The sequence below is a fragment of the Centruroides sculpturatus genome, unplaced genomic scaffold (genome assembly GCF_000671375.1).
Source record: "Centruroides sculpturatus isolate CEXI.00-Female unplaced genomic scaffold, Cexi_2.0 scaffold597, whole genome shotgun sequence".
NCBI classification, from domain to species: domain Eukaryota; kingdom Metazoa; phylum Arthropoda; class Arachnida; order Scorpiones; family Buthidae; genus Centruroides; species Centruroides sculpturatus.
In genome coordinates this window covers 176588-189798 of record NW_019384690.1, presented here as the reverse complement: position 1 = coordinate 189798, position 13211 = coordinate 176588, and the positions used below count along the sequence as shown (strand labels likewise).

At 47.9% G+C, this 13211-nt stretch overlaps 6 protein-coding genes across 6 annotated transcripts; all 6 read left to right on the top strand.

The window, feature by feature from the left end:
- Positions 1-1326: 1326 nt before the first annotated feature.
- Positions 1327-2545, top strand: LOC111627196 (D-lactate dehydrogenase-like). Its single transcript, XM_023370766.1, is given in 2 exon segments — positions 1327-2083; positions 2166-2545. Coding segments are annotated over 2 exon segments (1137 nt in total).
- Positions 2546-2565: 20 nt separating this feature from the next.
- On the top strand, positions 2566-5061 carry LOC111627195 (valine--tRNA ligase-like). The gene is given in 1 exon segment (XM_023370764.1): positions 2566-5061. A coding segment is annotated over 1 exon segment (2496 nt).
- A 256-nt stretch (positions 5062-5317) lies between these two features.
- Positions 5318-6091, top strand: LOC111627194 (bifunctional protein FolD-like). The gene has a single exon (XM_023370763.1). The coding sequence runs from the start codon at positions 5318-5320 to the stop codon at positions 6089-6091; it is 774 nt and encodes a 257-aa protein (XP_023226531.1).
- Positions 6092-7984: 1893 nt separating this feature from the next.
- On the top strand, positions 7985-8641 carry LOC111627193 (protein GrpE-like). Its single transcript, XM_023370762.1, has one exon. It carries the CDS (start codon positions 7985-7987, stop codon positions 8639-8641), a length of 657 nt encoding a protein of 218 aa, XP_023226530.1.
- A 17-nt stretch (positions 8642-8658) lies between these two features.
- Positions 8659-9441, top strand: LOC111627191 (uncharacterized metal-dependent hydrolase YabD-like). The gene has a single exon (XM_023370761.1). The coding sequence runs from the start codon at positions 8659-8661 to the stop codon at positions 9439-9441; it is 783 nt and encodes a 260-aa protein (XP_023226529.1).
- Positions 9442-10249: 808 nt separating this feature from the next.
- Positions 10250-11218, top strand: LOC111627190 (ribose-phosphate pyrophosphokinase-like). Its single transcript, XM_023370760.1, has one exon. The coding sequence runs from the start codon at positions 10250-10252 to the stop codon at positions 11216-11218; it is 969 nt and encodes a 322-aa protein (XP_023226528.1).
- Positions 11219-13211: the final 1993 nt, after the last annotated feature.

Genomic DNA, 13211 nt, shown 5'->3' with positions numbered 1-13211 from the left:
TTACTTCATTTTTGCGATGGTTGAAGTTGTGCTTTACATGTTAGGCATTTTTTCAGACACGATTTATTTAATCGTAACTTTGCTCTTGACTTTCTTTGTCTTGGCCAACTCGGCTTACCAGATTTGGGTTTTGCGTCGAACTTCGCAGTTTTACCGCGACACGTTAACTTACCAAAGCGACTTTGCTTTTCGTTTTATCGCTTTCATGAGTTTCCAAATTTTAGTTTCTTACGTGACGCTTTTGATGACCGTCTTACGTTGGTACTTGTACGTGCGTAACTAACGCACATTGGTGTCAAGGTACTTTTTAATTCACTCCACCGCGAAGGGAATTTCGGGTTGGGCGTAAGCTCAAAGCAAAGTTAGGTAGTGACAAAAACGTTGGTAGCGTTTCAAGACCAAAGGGTCAATTTCGCGACCAGCTTTTTTTTGGTAAGCGGCTAGGAAAAGGTCGCTTTGTCGCTGGTCCAGAAGAGCCGATTCGATTCAAAACGCTAAATCAAAGTAGGGGTCTCCCTGCGTAGCGTACTCCCAGTCGACAAGTCAAAGTTTTCCCTTGACGTCTCTGAGCACGTTTTCCGGTCAAACATCGTTGTGCGACGGACAAACGTTTTTCATTTTAGCCAGTAAATTGATCATTTCGCGGTAGTACTTTTCGATTTGAACCACGCGCGCTTTTTTGGCGTGAATAATTTTGAGGTAAGTGTGAAGTCGACGCCGGAGATTGTTAGGCGGAAATTTCAACCCACTGCCGTGCAGCTCGGCCAGCATATTGGCCACTTGTTCAAGCTCAGAATCGCTCGGGTGGCGTAAGTGCTCGGTCTTGCCCAGGTACTCTCAGACGCTTTTTTGGGCATCGTCGCTTTTTAAACGCGGCACGAAAGAAAATGATTGGGTTAGCTTGTAATTGATGCGGTGGTTAAACTGGTTGGTATTTTTTAAAACGACAAAAGAATCGTTTTCCACGTATTTATCATTGGTGTGACCAATTTCGACCTTTATTTTTGCCATGACAGTCTCCATTATAAAAAAATCCCCGCTCGAGGCTAGATTTTAGTTGGCGTTATAATGTTAAGCACAAGTAAACAAAGGATCCCGATGAAAATCGCAATTTTTGACGCCCGTCCTTATGATCAAAATAGTTTTACCCGTGCTAACCGACAATTTCGCCACAAACTAACTTTTTTTGACCAAGCTTTAACGCTTAAAACAGTCGATCTGGCTGCCGGGCACGAGGCCGTTTGCGGGTTTGTCAACACCGTCGGTTCGGAAGCAGTTTTACGCAAGCTGGCCGCTTTAGGCATCAAAGTTTGACTTCAGCGCTCGATGGGTTACGAACAAATTGATTTAGCTGCGGCGCAAAAACTGGGTCTAGCGGTGTTTAGAGTCGCCAACTACTCGGCCGAGTCGGTCGCCGAACACGCTTTAACTTTAATGCTAGCCGTTAACCGCAAATTGCCGCTCGCCAAAGCGCGCAACTCCAAGTGAAACTTTTCGCTGGTCGGTCTCCAAGCATTGATGGTCAAAGACGCGGTCGTGGGCATTGTCGGAGCGGGTAAGATCGGTCTCAGTTTAATCAAGATTTTAAACGCGATGGGCGCTCGTACACTGGTCTTTGACCAGTACGCCCGCAAAAACTTCCCCGAGCACGCCGGCGACTACGGCTTCACTTACGTTTCGTTTAACCGTTTGCTAACCCAAGCCAGTTTCATTTCTTTGCACGCTCCTTTAACCGAAGCAACCTACCACATGTTCGACCGAGAAGTTTTTAAAAAAGTCCGCCCCGGCCTGATTTTGGTTAACTGCGCCCGCGGCGAACTAGTCAAAACCAAGGACTTAGTGTGGGCGCTTAAGAAGGGTATTTTAGGCGGAGCCGGCCTAGACGTACTCGAACGCGAGCGCGACCGGTTCTTCTGCGATTTACAAACTAAAGCTAAACGCCTAGCTAAAGAAGATCCCGACTGGAACTACTTACTCCAGGCCGAGAACGTAATTTTGACCGCTCACCAAGCTTATTTCACCAGCGCAGCGCTTGATCAAATCGCTTTGCTGACGCTCCAAAATGCTAGCGCGGCCGAGAAAGGCGAGTTTTCCCAGGCGCTCGTTTTGAAATCAGACGGCACGGTCATTAATGGTTAACAGCCGAGCTCAACGCGCCATTTTAGCTGGTTCGTTTGATCCGTGGCACGCGGGTCACCAAGCGGTGCTTGACCACGCACTTGAAATTTTTAGCCAGGTGATCGTTTTGGTGGCTAAAAACCCAGCTAAGCAACAAACTCCTTTGGCTAAACGCTTGGCCGACGTCAAAAAGCAAGTGGTCCACCCCCGGGTGCTAGTCGATGCGCTTGGTCAAGGTTACGTGGCTGATTACGCCAAGCGAGCCGAAATTAACTTTTTGGTCCGCGGTGTGCGCGGCACGGCTGACTGGGATTACGAACGAGAGCTGGCGCTTGCTAACCAAAAAATTAACCCGCGTCTAAAGACGATTTTCTTTTTAGCCGGACCTGAGCAAGCAAACTTATCTAGCTCGGCTTTGCGTCCCTAGTCGGACCTTGGTTTAGTACAATGGTTAGTAAGATGGAAGTAAAGTATGATCACCGCCTGGTCGAAAAAGGTCGCGCGTTAAAATGGATTAGACAGGGGTATTTTTCCACTTCCCAACCGGGTCAACCCAAGTTCAGCTTAATTTTGCCGCCTCCCAACGTAACGGGCCAACTTCACCTTGGCCACGCCTGGAACGCCTACATTCAAGACACGCTGGTTCGTTTTAAAAAACTGCGCGGTTACGACGTTTTGTGACTGCCGGCCGTTGACCACGCGGGCATCGCCACCCAAGTTCGGGTTGAGCGCCAACTTTTTGAAAAGCAACAACTAACTCGTCACGACTTGGGACGGGATCGCTTTGTTAAAAAGGTCTGGGAGTGGAAGAAGATCTACGGCCAAAAAATTGTCGACCAGTGACAAAAGCTCGGCTTGGCTCTTGACTACCGCCGTCAAAAATTTACCATGGACCCTGATCTAAGTCAGGCGGTCAACCAAGCTTTTATCACCCTTTACCAGCGCAAACTGATTTACCGCGGTATTCGCGCGGTCAACTGGGACCCCAAACTTCAAACCGTCGTTTCTAACATCGAAGTTGAAAACCGGCCGGTACCGAGCAAAATGTACTACTTTGAGTATGTTTTGGCCGACGGAGTTAAAAAGTTGTTGGTGGCGACAACTCGTCCGGAAACAATGTTTTCTGACGTGGCGTTAGCCGTCAATCCCAGCGATAAACGTTACCACGCGTTGGTTGGTCAAAAAGCGATCAGTCCTTTGACGGGAGCCGTTTTACCAATCATCGCTAGTTCGCACGTTGAACACCGGCGCGGCTCGGGAGTCATGAAAGTTTCGGCTCACGCCGTGGTGGACGTTGAGATCATTCAAGCCAGTCGCCTGCCGTTAATCGAATCGATCGACCGCCACGGGAAAATGAACTCCAACGCCCGCGACTTAGCCGGTTTAGACCGCTTTGAGGCTCGTCAAATCGTGGTTGATCGTTTAAAAAGATCCGGCGCTCTAGTTAAAGAAGAGGAGACAACTAGTAACGTCGGCTTTTCTCAGCGTTCAAACGAGGTGGTCGAGATTTTGGTTCAGCCGCAGTGGTTTATCAAAATCAGACCGCTCGCCGAGCGCGTTTTAGCCGACCTTGACTCGGGTCACGGCTGCCGGTTTTTTCCGCCCCGTTTTAAATCGGTTTTAAAAACTTGGGTCAAAAACGCCCACGATTGAACAATTAGTCGTCAACTCTGGTGGGGACACCAAATTCCCGCTTGGTACTTGGGCGAGCAAATTAAAGTTCAAGTCGATCCGCCTGGTCCTGACTGACGACAAGACGAAGACGTGCTTGACACCTGGTTTTCCTCAGCGCTTGGTCCGTTTAGTTTTCTGGGCTGACCGCGCCAAAGTTCGCTCCTTAAAAACTACTACCCGCTCTCGGTTCTGGTGACGGGCTACGACATTATTTTCTTTTGGGTCGCGCGGATGTATTTTTTCGGACTCAAGTTCACCGGTCAAAAACCGTTTGAGGCCGTTTTACTAAACGGATTAATTCGCGACGAAAACGGTCAAAAGATGTCCAAATCGCGCGGTAACGGCGTGGATCCGATCGAGGTCGTTGAGCAGCAGGGCGGCGACGCTTTGCGCTGGTTTTTGCTGACAAATTCCACGCCCGGTCAAGACATTCGTTTTTCCAAGCCGAAAATCGCCGCCGCTTGAAATTTGCTCAACAAACTTTGAAACGTGAGCCGCTACATCATGGAGGTTATGCCGCGCGGACCGGTTAAAAAACCGTCTGACACCGATTTGTGGATCGAAAAACGTTTGGCCATGCTGACTAAAACGTTGAGCGAGAAACTGGAACGCTACCAGTTAACCTTGGCTGGTCAAGCAATTAGTCAGTTTGTTCAGGAAGATTTGTCGTCCTGGTACGTAGAGTTTAGTAAAACCGAGCCGAACTACCAGTTTGCGAGTCAAATTTTGCGGCAGTTTTTGATCGTTGTTCACCCTTTCCTACCCTTTTTGAGCGACTACCTATTTGAAAAATTAACCGGGGAAGAGCTGCTCACAAGCGCTTGGCCAACTTTTAAAACTAAGCGCGATGTTTCCTACATTGACCGGGTGCTAACTTTGACCCGGGCGCTGAGAGACTTTCGGGCGCTCCACCAAATTAGTCACCGCGAGAAGATTTTCTACGACACCCTGGTTAAACTTAAACCTTCCGAGGAAAAGATGGTCTCCCACCTTGTTAACGGTCAGCGCAAAACTAACCGCGACGTTTTGCTTTGGGCTGGCGGTGAAAAAATTTACGCGGTCTTACCGCCCGAGTTGCACGAGCGTCAAAAAAAACGCCAGGCCGAGCAACTAACTCACCTAGAGAACGAAATTAAACGGGCCGAGAGTTTATTAGCTAACGCCAACTTTCAACACAAGGCGCCTAAGGAAAAAGTTAAGTTGGAAAAAACCAAGCTGGCTCAACTCAAGGATCAGTTCAAAAAACTGAAAACTAGTTTGCTGAATTAGTAGGCAGTTCTTCCTAAAAAAAGTTGTCTAATCTCAACGCTAATGTGGTACCATTTTGTTTGGGTCGCAAGACCCAAAGCATAAGTACACAACTCATTTTCAATTTCAGATAAGATTTTTATATCTCTTTTTATTTTCATTTAGGTAACTTCATTTGTTTCGCCCTCTAACCCAGAGGGTTTTTTCTTAGCCGGGTGCTAATCTCTATAATTGCTTAGTTATGCAAACGCTTGATGGACGTCCATTGGCTCAAAAAATGACCCACGAGTTAACTCAGCGAGTTAAACGTTTGCCTTTCGCCCCGCGGCTAACGATTATTCAAGTCGGCCAAGATCCGGCTTCAAACCGCTACGTACGCAGCAAAATTGCTAAGGCCAATGAGATCGGGATTGCTGCCACCCACGTCCAGACCAATGCCTCAATCAGTCAGAGCCAGCTCTTGGCGCTCGTGAAAAAACATGCGCTGACTAGCGATGGTCTAATTGTTCAACTTCCGCTACCCCCGGGCATCGATGCTAAAAGAGTGCTTGATGCCGTGCCGACCGATCAAGACGTGGACGGGCTCTCAAGTTTTAATCGGCGCGTAATTCCAGCCACTCCGCGGGCAATTTTAGCGCTTTTAGATTTTTACGGCGTTCAGTTAGCCGGCCGCTGCGTTGTTGTGGTCGGCCAGTCGCGTCTAGTCGGTCGACCCGTCGCCGACCTTTGTGAAAAAAAAGGGGCCCAAGTAATTCGTCTTGACAAAACGACTGGTCTAGGCCAAGCTAAGTTAGCTGACATTTTAATCGTGGCCGCCGGCGTACCCGGTCTAATCAAAGCCGAGCACGTTAAAAAGGGCGTCGTGATTATTGACGTTGGCATTAACGAAATCGGTACTTTGGACAGTCTGCGAAAGATCGCTGGCGACGTGGATAAAAAATCGGTCCAGTCCAAAGCCGCCGCCGTTTCACCCGTTCCTTACGGAGTCGGTCCAGTCACAATTTTGGCGCTTTTAACCAACTTAGTTGAACTAGTCAAACAGGCTCGTTAGCACTAAAGTGCTATAATTTTTTTGCTATGACTTCGCGCCAAATTGAAATTTTAAAAGCGATTGTGGAAGAATACATTCAAACCGGCCAACCGGTTGCTTCGGGCCACTTTGCTAGTCAACCGCGTTCGCGTCGTTGGCGGTTTGGATCGCTTTCATCAGCGACGATTCGAGCCGAAATGTTCGCACTGGAAAAAGACGGTTATTTGCAAAAAGCCCACGCTTCATCGGGTCGGATTCCGACCACTAAGGGCTACCAACACTACGCTCAAAACGTAGCGACCCAGAGCGACGATGGGTTGCTTAGTAAACTTCAGGACGTTTTCGCTCGCCGGCGAATTTCGATCGATTTAGCGCTTGATCAAGCCGCCAAAGCGATTAGTCAAGTGGTCGGCATGACGCTGGTAACCAGCACTCACCCCGAGGATGAGTTAATGAAATCAATTTGACTAACGCCGATTGACATTAACTTAGCCACCATCGCGGTTGTCACTTCGACTGGTCGAGTCGAGTCGAAGATTTTAGAATTTTCGGAAAATCTTAGCTTGGGCGATGTCCGAATTGCAGTCAGGCTTTTTAAAGAGCGACTGACTGATACGCCGTTAAAAGATTTATCAAACAAAGTGGCCGCGCTAGCTCCACTTCTGGCTAAAAGCGTTAAACATTACGAGGAGTTAATCGCGACTTTTGTGGGCAAAATTTTCGATTTTCACCACCACATTTCCAACAAAGTCTACGGCAATTGAAACTTAGTTAAGTCACCCGAAATTAAGCGCGAAGACTTAGCCAAACTGCTTGATTTGATCGAAAATAAATCGATTTGGTCTTCGATCGAAGGCAAGCTCAGCGACGAGGAAAATCTCAAAATTTCCGTTCGTCCCGACAACATTTCCATCATTTCAAAAAAAATTCAGCTTAACAACACCACTAAGGAAATTTCAATCGTGGGACCAAACCGTCTCAACTACCAGGAAGCGCGCTCGGCGATCCAACTTTTGGAACGGTTTTTAAAGGAGGAATAAGGTGGGAGAATTTGTGATCGTAATTTTGGTAGTGTTTTTAATTATTTTGATGGTCGGGGTTGGTCTCAGTCTTTATTTTTACCGTCTGCGCGAACGCAGTCGTTCGGTCGTTGACATCGGCGCGACGCGGGAATACCAGCTGCAAAATTTTAACACTCGCATTGACGAACTACGTTTCCAACTGACGCTTTTGATGAGCGGCGTTGACCACACTAAGCTTGACCAAGACGAAATTGTAAAAGTGATTAATCCGGCTCACACCGATAGCCACCGCGAGACATTTCCGCTCCGCGAAATGTTGGAACTGGTTCTGGGCAGCGACAAAACTTTTTACGTTTGGCAGTACGCTGATGCGGAACATTCCTTTGACGCGATGCTTTACGGAGTTAAAGACCAGAAGAGCAACATCATCATTGACAGCAAAGCGCCGCTTGATCTTTACCACAAAGCGTTTGTGCTACCCAACAAAGAAAAACGCCACGAGCAGTTGAAAGTTTTCACCGGTAAACTCCAAACTTACTTAAAGTCGGTTAAGTCTTTTTTAGACGTTGATCACGTCGCGCCTTTCATGCTCGTTTATTTGCCAAACGAATCGGTTTTTAACTACTTAAAAAGACGTCAACCGGAATTGATTAACGCCGCCCGCGAACAGGGCATTTACCTAGTTGGACCCAACCTACTCTTTTTTGCTTTGCTGATCTTCAAAAAAATGAAAACCAAGGTTCAAGGTGATAAACTGTATGATGAAATCGCTAAACTCAAGCAAGATTTTGCTAACTTTGCCACTCGTTGGGACAAACTCAACCGACGCCTACGTCAGTTTAACCAGGAGTTTGACCAAGTCAAAAGCAGTTTTTAATTCGGGAGATTAACGATGAAAGAAGAGAAAACCAATCCGCAACAAACCCGCCAAAAATCAGCCACTAGCAGGTCAAAAAAACGATCTACCAAGTCTAAAAGCCAGCCGCGCAGCGCCGCTCAGGAGCTTAGTCAACTTAAAAAGGAACTTAAAGCGCTCCGCGCCAGTTTAACTAACTTAGAAAGTCAAAACTTAGTTTTAAAACTGGAGAACCAAAAAAACATCGCTGATTTTCAAGCTAAAGCGAAAAGTTTTCAAACTAAGGCTCAAGCTGAAATCGAAAAGGTTAAGCAGAATCTGAACCAGCAAATTGAGCACGAAAAAGGGCAAATTCGCCGCTACGGCGCGCAGTCGCTAGTTGAAAAAATTATCGGACCAATCGTCAACATTGAACAAGCGCTCCAAGTCGGTTCGCAGCAAAAAGACCCGGCTGTCCGGGCTTACTTAACTGGTTTTAAAATGCTTTTTGACCAGCTCAGCGAAGGTTTGAGTCAAGCTGGGCTAATCAAAATTAACCCCCGCGTGGGCGATGAGTTTGACCCAGAAATTCACCACGCTCTTTCAACCGAAAAAAAATCTCACCACGCCAATAAAATCACCGTCGTTAAACAAGTCGGTTACAAACTTCACGACCGGGTAATCAAGCCGGCCTTAGTCGTGGTCGGCAGTTAGTTGTCTATAATATTTGCATGGCTCAGCCCCGTTTCTTTGACACTCACGCCCACCTAGTTCAGCCCTACTTTAATCAGGAGCAACTCGAGAAGGCGCTCGCTTTTGCGCGGGAGCAAGGCGTGGATCGCATTATCGTTCCGAGCACTAATTTAGACGATTGGCAGCAAGTTCGCCAGCTAGCCAAATCCCATCCCAAACTTGACTTAGCTTTTGGCATTCACCCCGACAGCGCTCGTCCTGAGCACGACCGGGGCATTTTCAAACAGATCCAAAAAACGCCTATTATCGCGCTCGGCGAAATTGGCATCGATCTCTACCGTCAGACTAACCCGCCCCTGGAAGTTCAACGCCAAGTCTTTGAACTTTTTTGCGATTACGGTCTTAAGCACGACTTGCCGCTGCTAGTCCACATGCGATCCGCTGAGCAAGCCGTTTACGACGTGCTCAGTCAAAAAAAGTACCAAAAACTGCGCTTTGTGATCCACAGTTTTACCAGCGATTACGAGTGGGCGCAAAAGTTCATTGAGCTGGGCGGTCTAATTTCCTTCTCGGGCATCGTGACGTTTAAAAACGCTCAGAACGTGGCGTCGGTGGCACGCCAATTGCCGCTGGATAAAATCATTTGCGAAACCGATACGCCTTACCTAACGCCGGTGCCCCTCCGCGGTCAGAGCAACCAACCAGCTTACGTAAAGCACGTGGCCGAGTTTATCGCTCGAATTCGTCCCGAAAAAGCTGAGAAAGTGATTGCGGCCCTCTATGAAAACGCCCGCCGATTCTTCCGCAAAAAAGCCGCTTAGTCCGCGCGAGCTGGCTCAGCTCTGAGAGCAAATCGCGTTTTTGCCGACCCGTCAACGGGGGCAAAATTTTTTGGTTGACCTGAGCGTTTTAGAGCGGATCAATTTTTTGCTGAGCGACCATCAAGCAGCTACGATCGTTGAGATCGGCGCCGGTCTTGGCGCTTTAACGCCGTTTTTAGTTGAGCAAGCTGAGAAAGTCGTTAGCTACGAAATTGACGCCCGTCTGGCGCAAGTTTTAAAGGAGCGGTTTGACTACCCTAACTGAAGTCTGGTGGCAGCCGATTTTTTAAAAAGCGATCTTAGCCAGTTTAAAAAGCCAACTACCGTCGTCGGCAACATTCCTTACGCGCTCACGAGCCGGATCCTTTTCCACCTTTTTCGTTTTAGCTCTCACCTTAGCCAGGCCGTGTTGATGCTTCAAAAGGAGGTTGGCCAGCGCCTAGCGGCCCAGCCGGGCCAGGCGGCCTACGGCCAACTCACGGCAACGAGCAACTTATTTTGCCTAACTCGGCTGGATCAGATCGTGAGCCCAACTAGTTTTAAACCAAAACCGAAAGTTGATTCGGTTTTAGTGGTCTTAACTTTTAAACCTGGCGCGGATTACCAAAAAAACTTACCGCTGCTCAAATTCATCGAGCGCTGCTTTGCTCATCCGCGCAAAACGCTGCTTAACAATTTAAAGCCCCATTATCGATCCGAAAGAGTTGTCGTCGCGCTCAAAGAGTTAGCCTTGCAGCCGACAGTTCGGGCCGAACAACTTAGCGTTCAAAAACTTAGATCGTTATATAATCTACTCAAACATTAACCTATGAACGGAAAAAAAGTCGTTTTATTTGCGATGCCTAATTCCCAGCAACTGGGCCAAAAAATTTCCCGCGAACTGGGAATTAAGTTGACTAAAATTGATGTGACCACTTTTGCTGACGGTGAGACGATCCTAAAGTCAACCGAGACGATTCGTAACAAAGACGTGTTCGTGATCGGTGCTACCGCGCCGCCAGTTAACGAAAACATCGTCCAACTTTTGATCTTTCTCGACTCGCTCAAAAGAGCCTCTTCGGCTTCAATCACAGTCGTGCTTTCCTACTACGGCTACGCCCGTCAAGACCGTAAGTCGCAAGGTCGCGAACCGATCGGAGCCAAGCTAGTTGCCGATCTGTTGGCCACGGCCGGAGCTACCAAAGTAATCGCAGTTGATTTACACAATCCGTCGATCCAAGGTTTTTTTGATTTGCCCGTTGATGACTTGCGCGGACAGTACATTTTGGCTAAACAACTCAAAAAAATCGCGTCCAACTTAATGATTGTTTCGCCCGACCACGGCGGAGCCGTCAAAGCCCGTCTTCTCGCCGATATTCTCGGCGGACCGAGCGAAATAGCCATCATCGACAAAAGTCGCTCGGGACCCAACCAGTCAACTATTCAGGGCGTTTTGGGGAACGTGGAAGGCCGCGACGTGGTTATAATTGACGACATGATTGACACGGGCGGCACGATCGTCAAAGCGGCTAAACACCTCAAAATGGCCGGCGCTAAGAAAATCATAGTGGCCGCGACGCACGGCATTTTTTCGCGCGGGTTTGACATTTTTAAGAATTCGCCGGAAATTGACCAAATCGTGGTTACCGATTCGATCGAGCAAGTCACGTCCATTAAGTCGCCCAAACTAACGGTTGTTTCGCTGGCCGAGTTTATTGCCAAGGCGATCGAAGCGACTTATTCAAGCACTTCGATCACCAAAATTTACCACCAGATGAAAGAACGGATCCACAACTAAGATGAAAGTGTATGTTTACCCGCCTGCGATTACGATCGGGCAGTTTTTAAAGAAGATGCGCTACGTCACCACCGGCGGTCAAGTGAAACATTTTTTAGCTCACAACGTGATCAAAATTAACCAAAAAAACCCGGTTGGTCGTAACACCAAAGTCCCGATCGGCGCGACGGTTTGGATCAACGACGATCTTTACATGGTCCTGGCTAAAACGGCTGAGGCTGAGCAGAGCAGTTAACTTAAATTAGTTTTTCTTGGAGCGCACCGACGAGCGTCAAAACGCCGCCGATAATTCAGTAGAAAATTATCGCGATGATGCAGTGGGTTAAAGTGACGGTTCTTTTGCATTGGATGCGTTGTAAAGAGCCGATGATCATCGGAATTCCCCAGATCATTCCGATCAAAGTAAAACACCAAATGCAGGCGAAAATGATGGTCAGAATTTGACCGACTAAAATCAAGGGGTTTTGGTTTTGTTTGTTAGGTGTTTTGATCAAACTCGTGTGAGGGTCGTACTTCATTGAATTGTTTTGCTCCTTGCCAAGTTTTTGGCTGCCGCTAGATAATCCAATTATAGGGGTCTTAATCCAAGACCGACTTAATTTTGTCAACCACGACCGAAAATTGCTTTTCGTAAGTCAAAATGTGGCGGGCGTGGGGAACCCAAATTAAGTGTAAGTTGGGTCTTGGCTGACTGAACGTGCGGCGCACTTTGGGTAAATTAGCGACTATGTCGTCGCCGGGCTGGAAGTAGTAGATCGGTTTAGTCGGCGTCTTGCGGCGCATCATGCGCCAAGCGCGTTTGTTGGCCGCTCAAGTGGCGAGAGTTTCGCGAATTTGGCGGTGTTTGTTGCGGTCGGCTAACCGAGCTAAGCGGTGCAACGCCCGGTTGTTAGAGAAAAGTTCGTAGTTGATTTGAGTTTGGTAAGCGAAGTTGATGTTAGTTAAGTAGGAGATGCTGGTTAAAAACTGAACTTTAAATTGCTCCCAGCGCGAAGCTTGAAAAACGTTGACTAGCTTGCTTGGGATTGATTGGGCAAAAACGCCTTCGATTAGTTCGGGGTATTTGTAGGCAAACAAAACGCTGTAAGAACCACCCATTGACTCGCCGAGCAGCCAAACCTGGTAGCCGAGGTTGCGGAAGTGAGAGACGACAAAACGGTAATCTTTGAGGTGAGTCGAGATCGAACGCGAAGGTTTGAGCTGGGAATTAGTGTGTCCTCTTTGTTCAATGGCGACGATTTTGTAGTTTTTAAAAGCGTTAAAGAGCGGTCGCGCGAACGAAGCCGACCCATCTAAGCCGTGCAGGTAAATGATTAGTTTTTTGCTTTCGCTCCGGTTGGTCAAAAATTGGATGTGACTTTTTTGGTATTTGAGACTCCGGCAAATGATTTCAGACGCCATTAGTTTTTTTAATTATACCAACTCAAAGCGACCTGCTGATGAGCGCTTGTTTCCAAAACCCGGTCCCCTTAGCTCAACCAAGTGCAAAGTTGTTATAATTCTTAGCATGAAAATAGCAGCTAAAATTTCCCGTGCCATTGACCCAGAGCGCTTTGTTTGCCGCGCTGTTTTTGGCAAAATTGACCAAACCACCCACTTTACCAAAGTCGGCCAAAGCAACTTGTGTTTAAGGAGTAAAACGGCCGAACTCTTCCTAGGGCCGCTTGAAAAAGTTGACTACTGAAAAATCGCCGAGCACCTCGGGCAGTTTTTTGGGCGCTGACCTTCGCACGAGCCGCTCCAAGTTGACTTAGCTTCGTTTGCGAGCGCCAAACTGACTGAAAGCGAACTTTACCAGCTCGTGGTATGAAGTTTTGCCGAGGCAAAGCACTCGGCTTACAAGTTGAGCGTCAAACCGCCAAAGAAGCCCGACCTTTTCAGTTTAACTTTGGTTGACCTAAACGGCACGAGCGCAGAAAAAGAGGCTCGACTGGAAAGCCTGTTGACCGTGGCTCAGGCGGTCAACTTAGCTCGCGACTTACAAGACACGCCA

Coding starts and splice junctions, on each gene's coding strand:
- LOC111627191 (XM_023370761.1), top strand. CDS start 8,659: ATGGCTCAGCCCCGTTTCTTTGACACTCACGCCCACCTAGTTCAGCCC.
- LOC111627193 (XM_023370762.1), top strand. CDS start 7,985: ATGAAAGAAGAGAAAACCAATCCGCAACAAACCCGCCAAAAATCAGCC.
- LOC111627194 (XM_023370763.1), top strand. CDS start 5,318: ATGACCCACGAGTTAACTCAGCGAGTTAAACGTTTGCCTTTCGCCCCG.
- LOC111627190 (XM_023370760.1), top strand. CDS start 10,250: ATGAACGGAAAAAAAGTCGTTTTATTTGCGATGCCTAATTCCCAGCAA.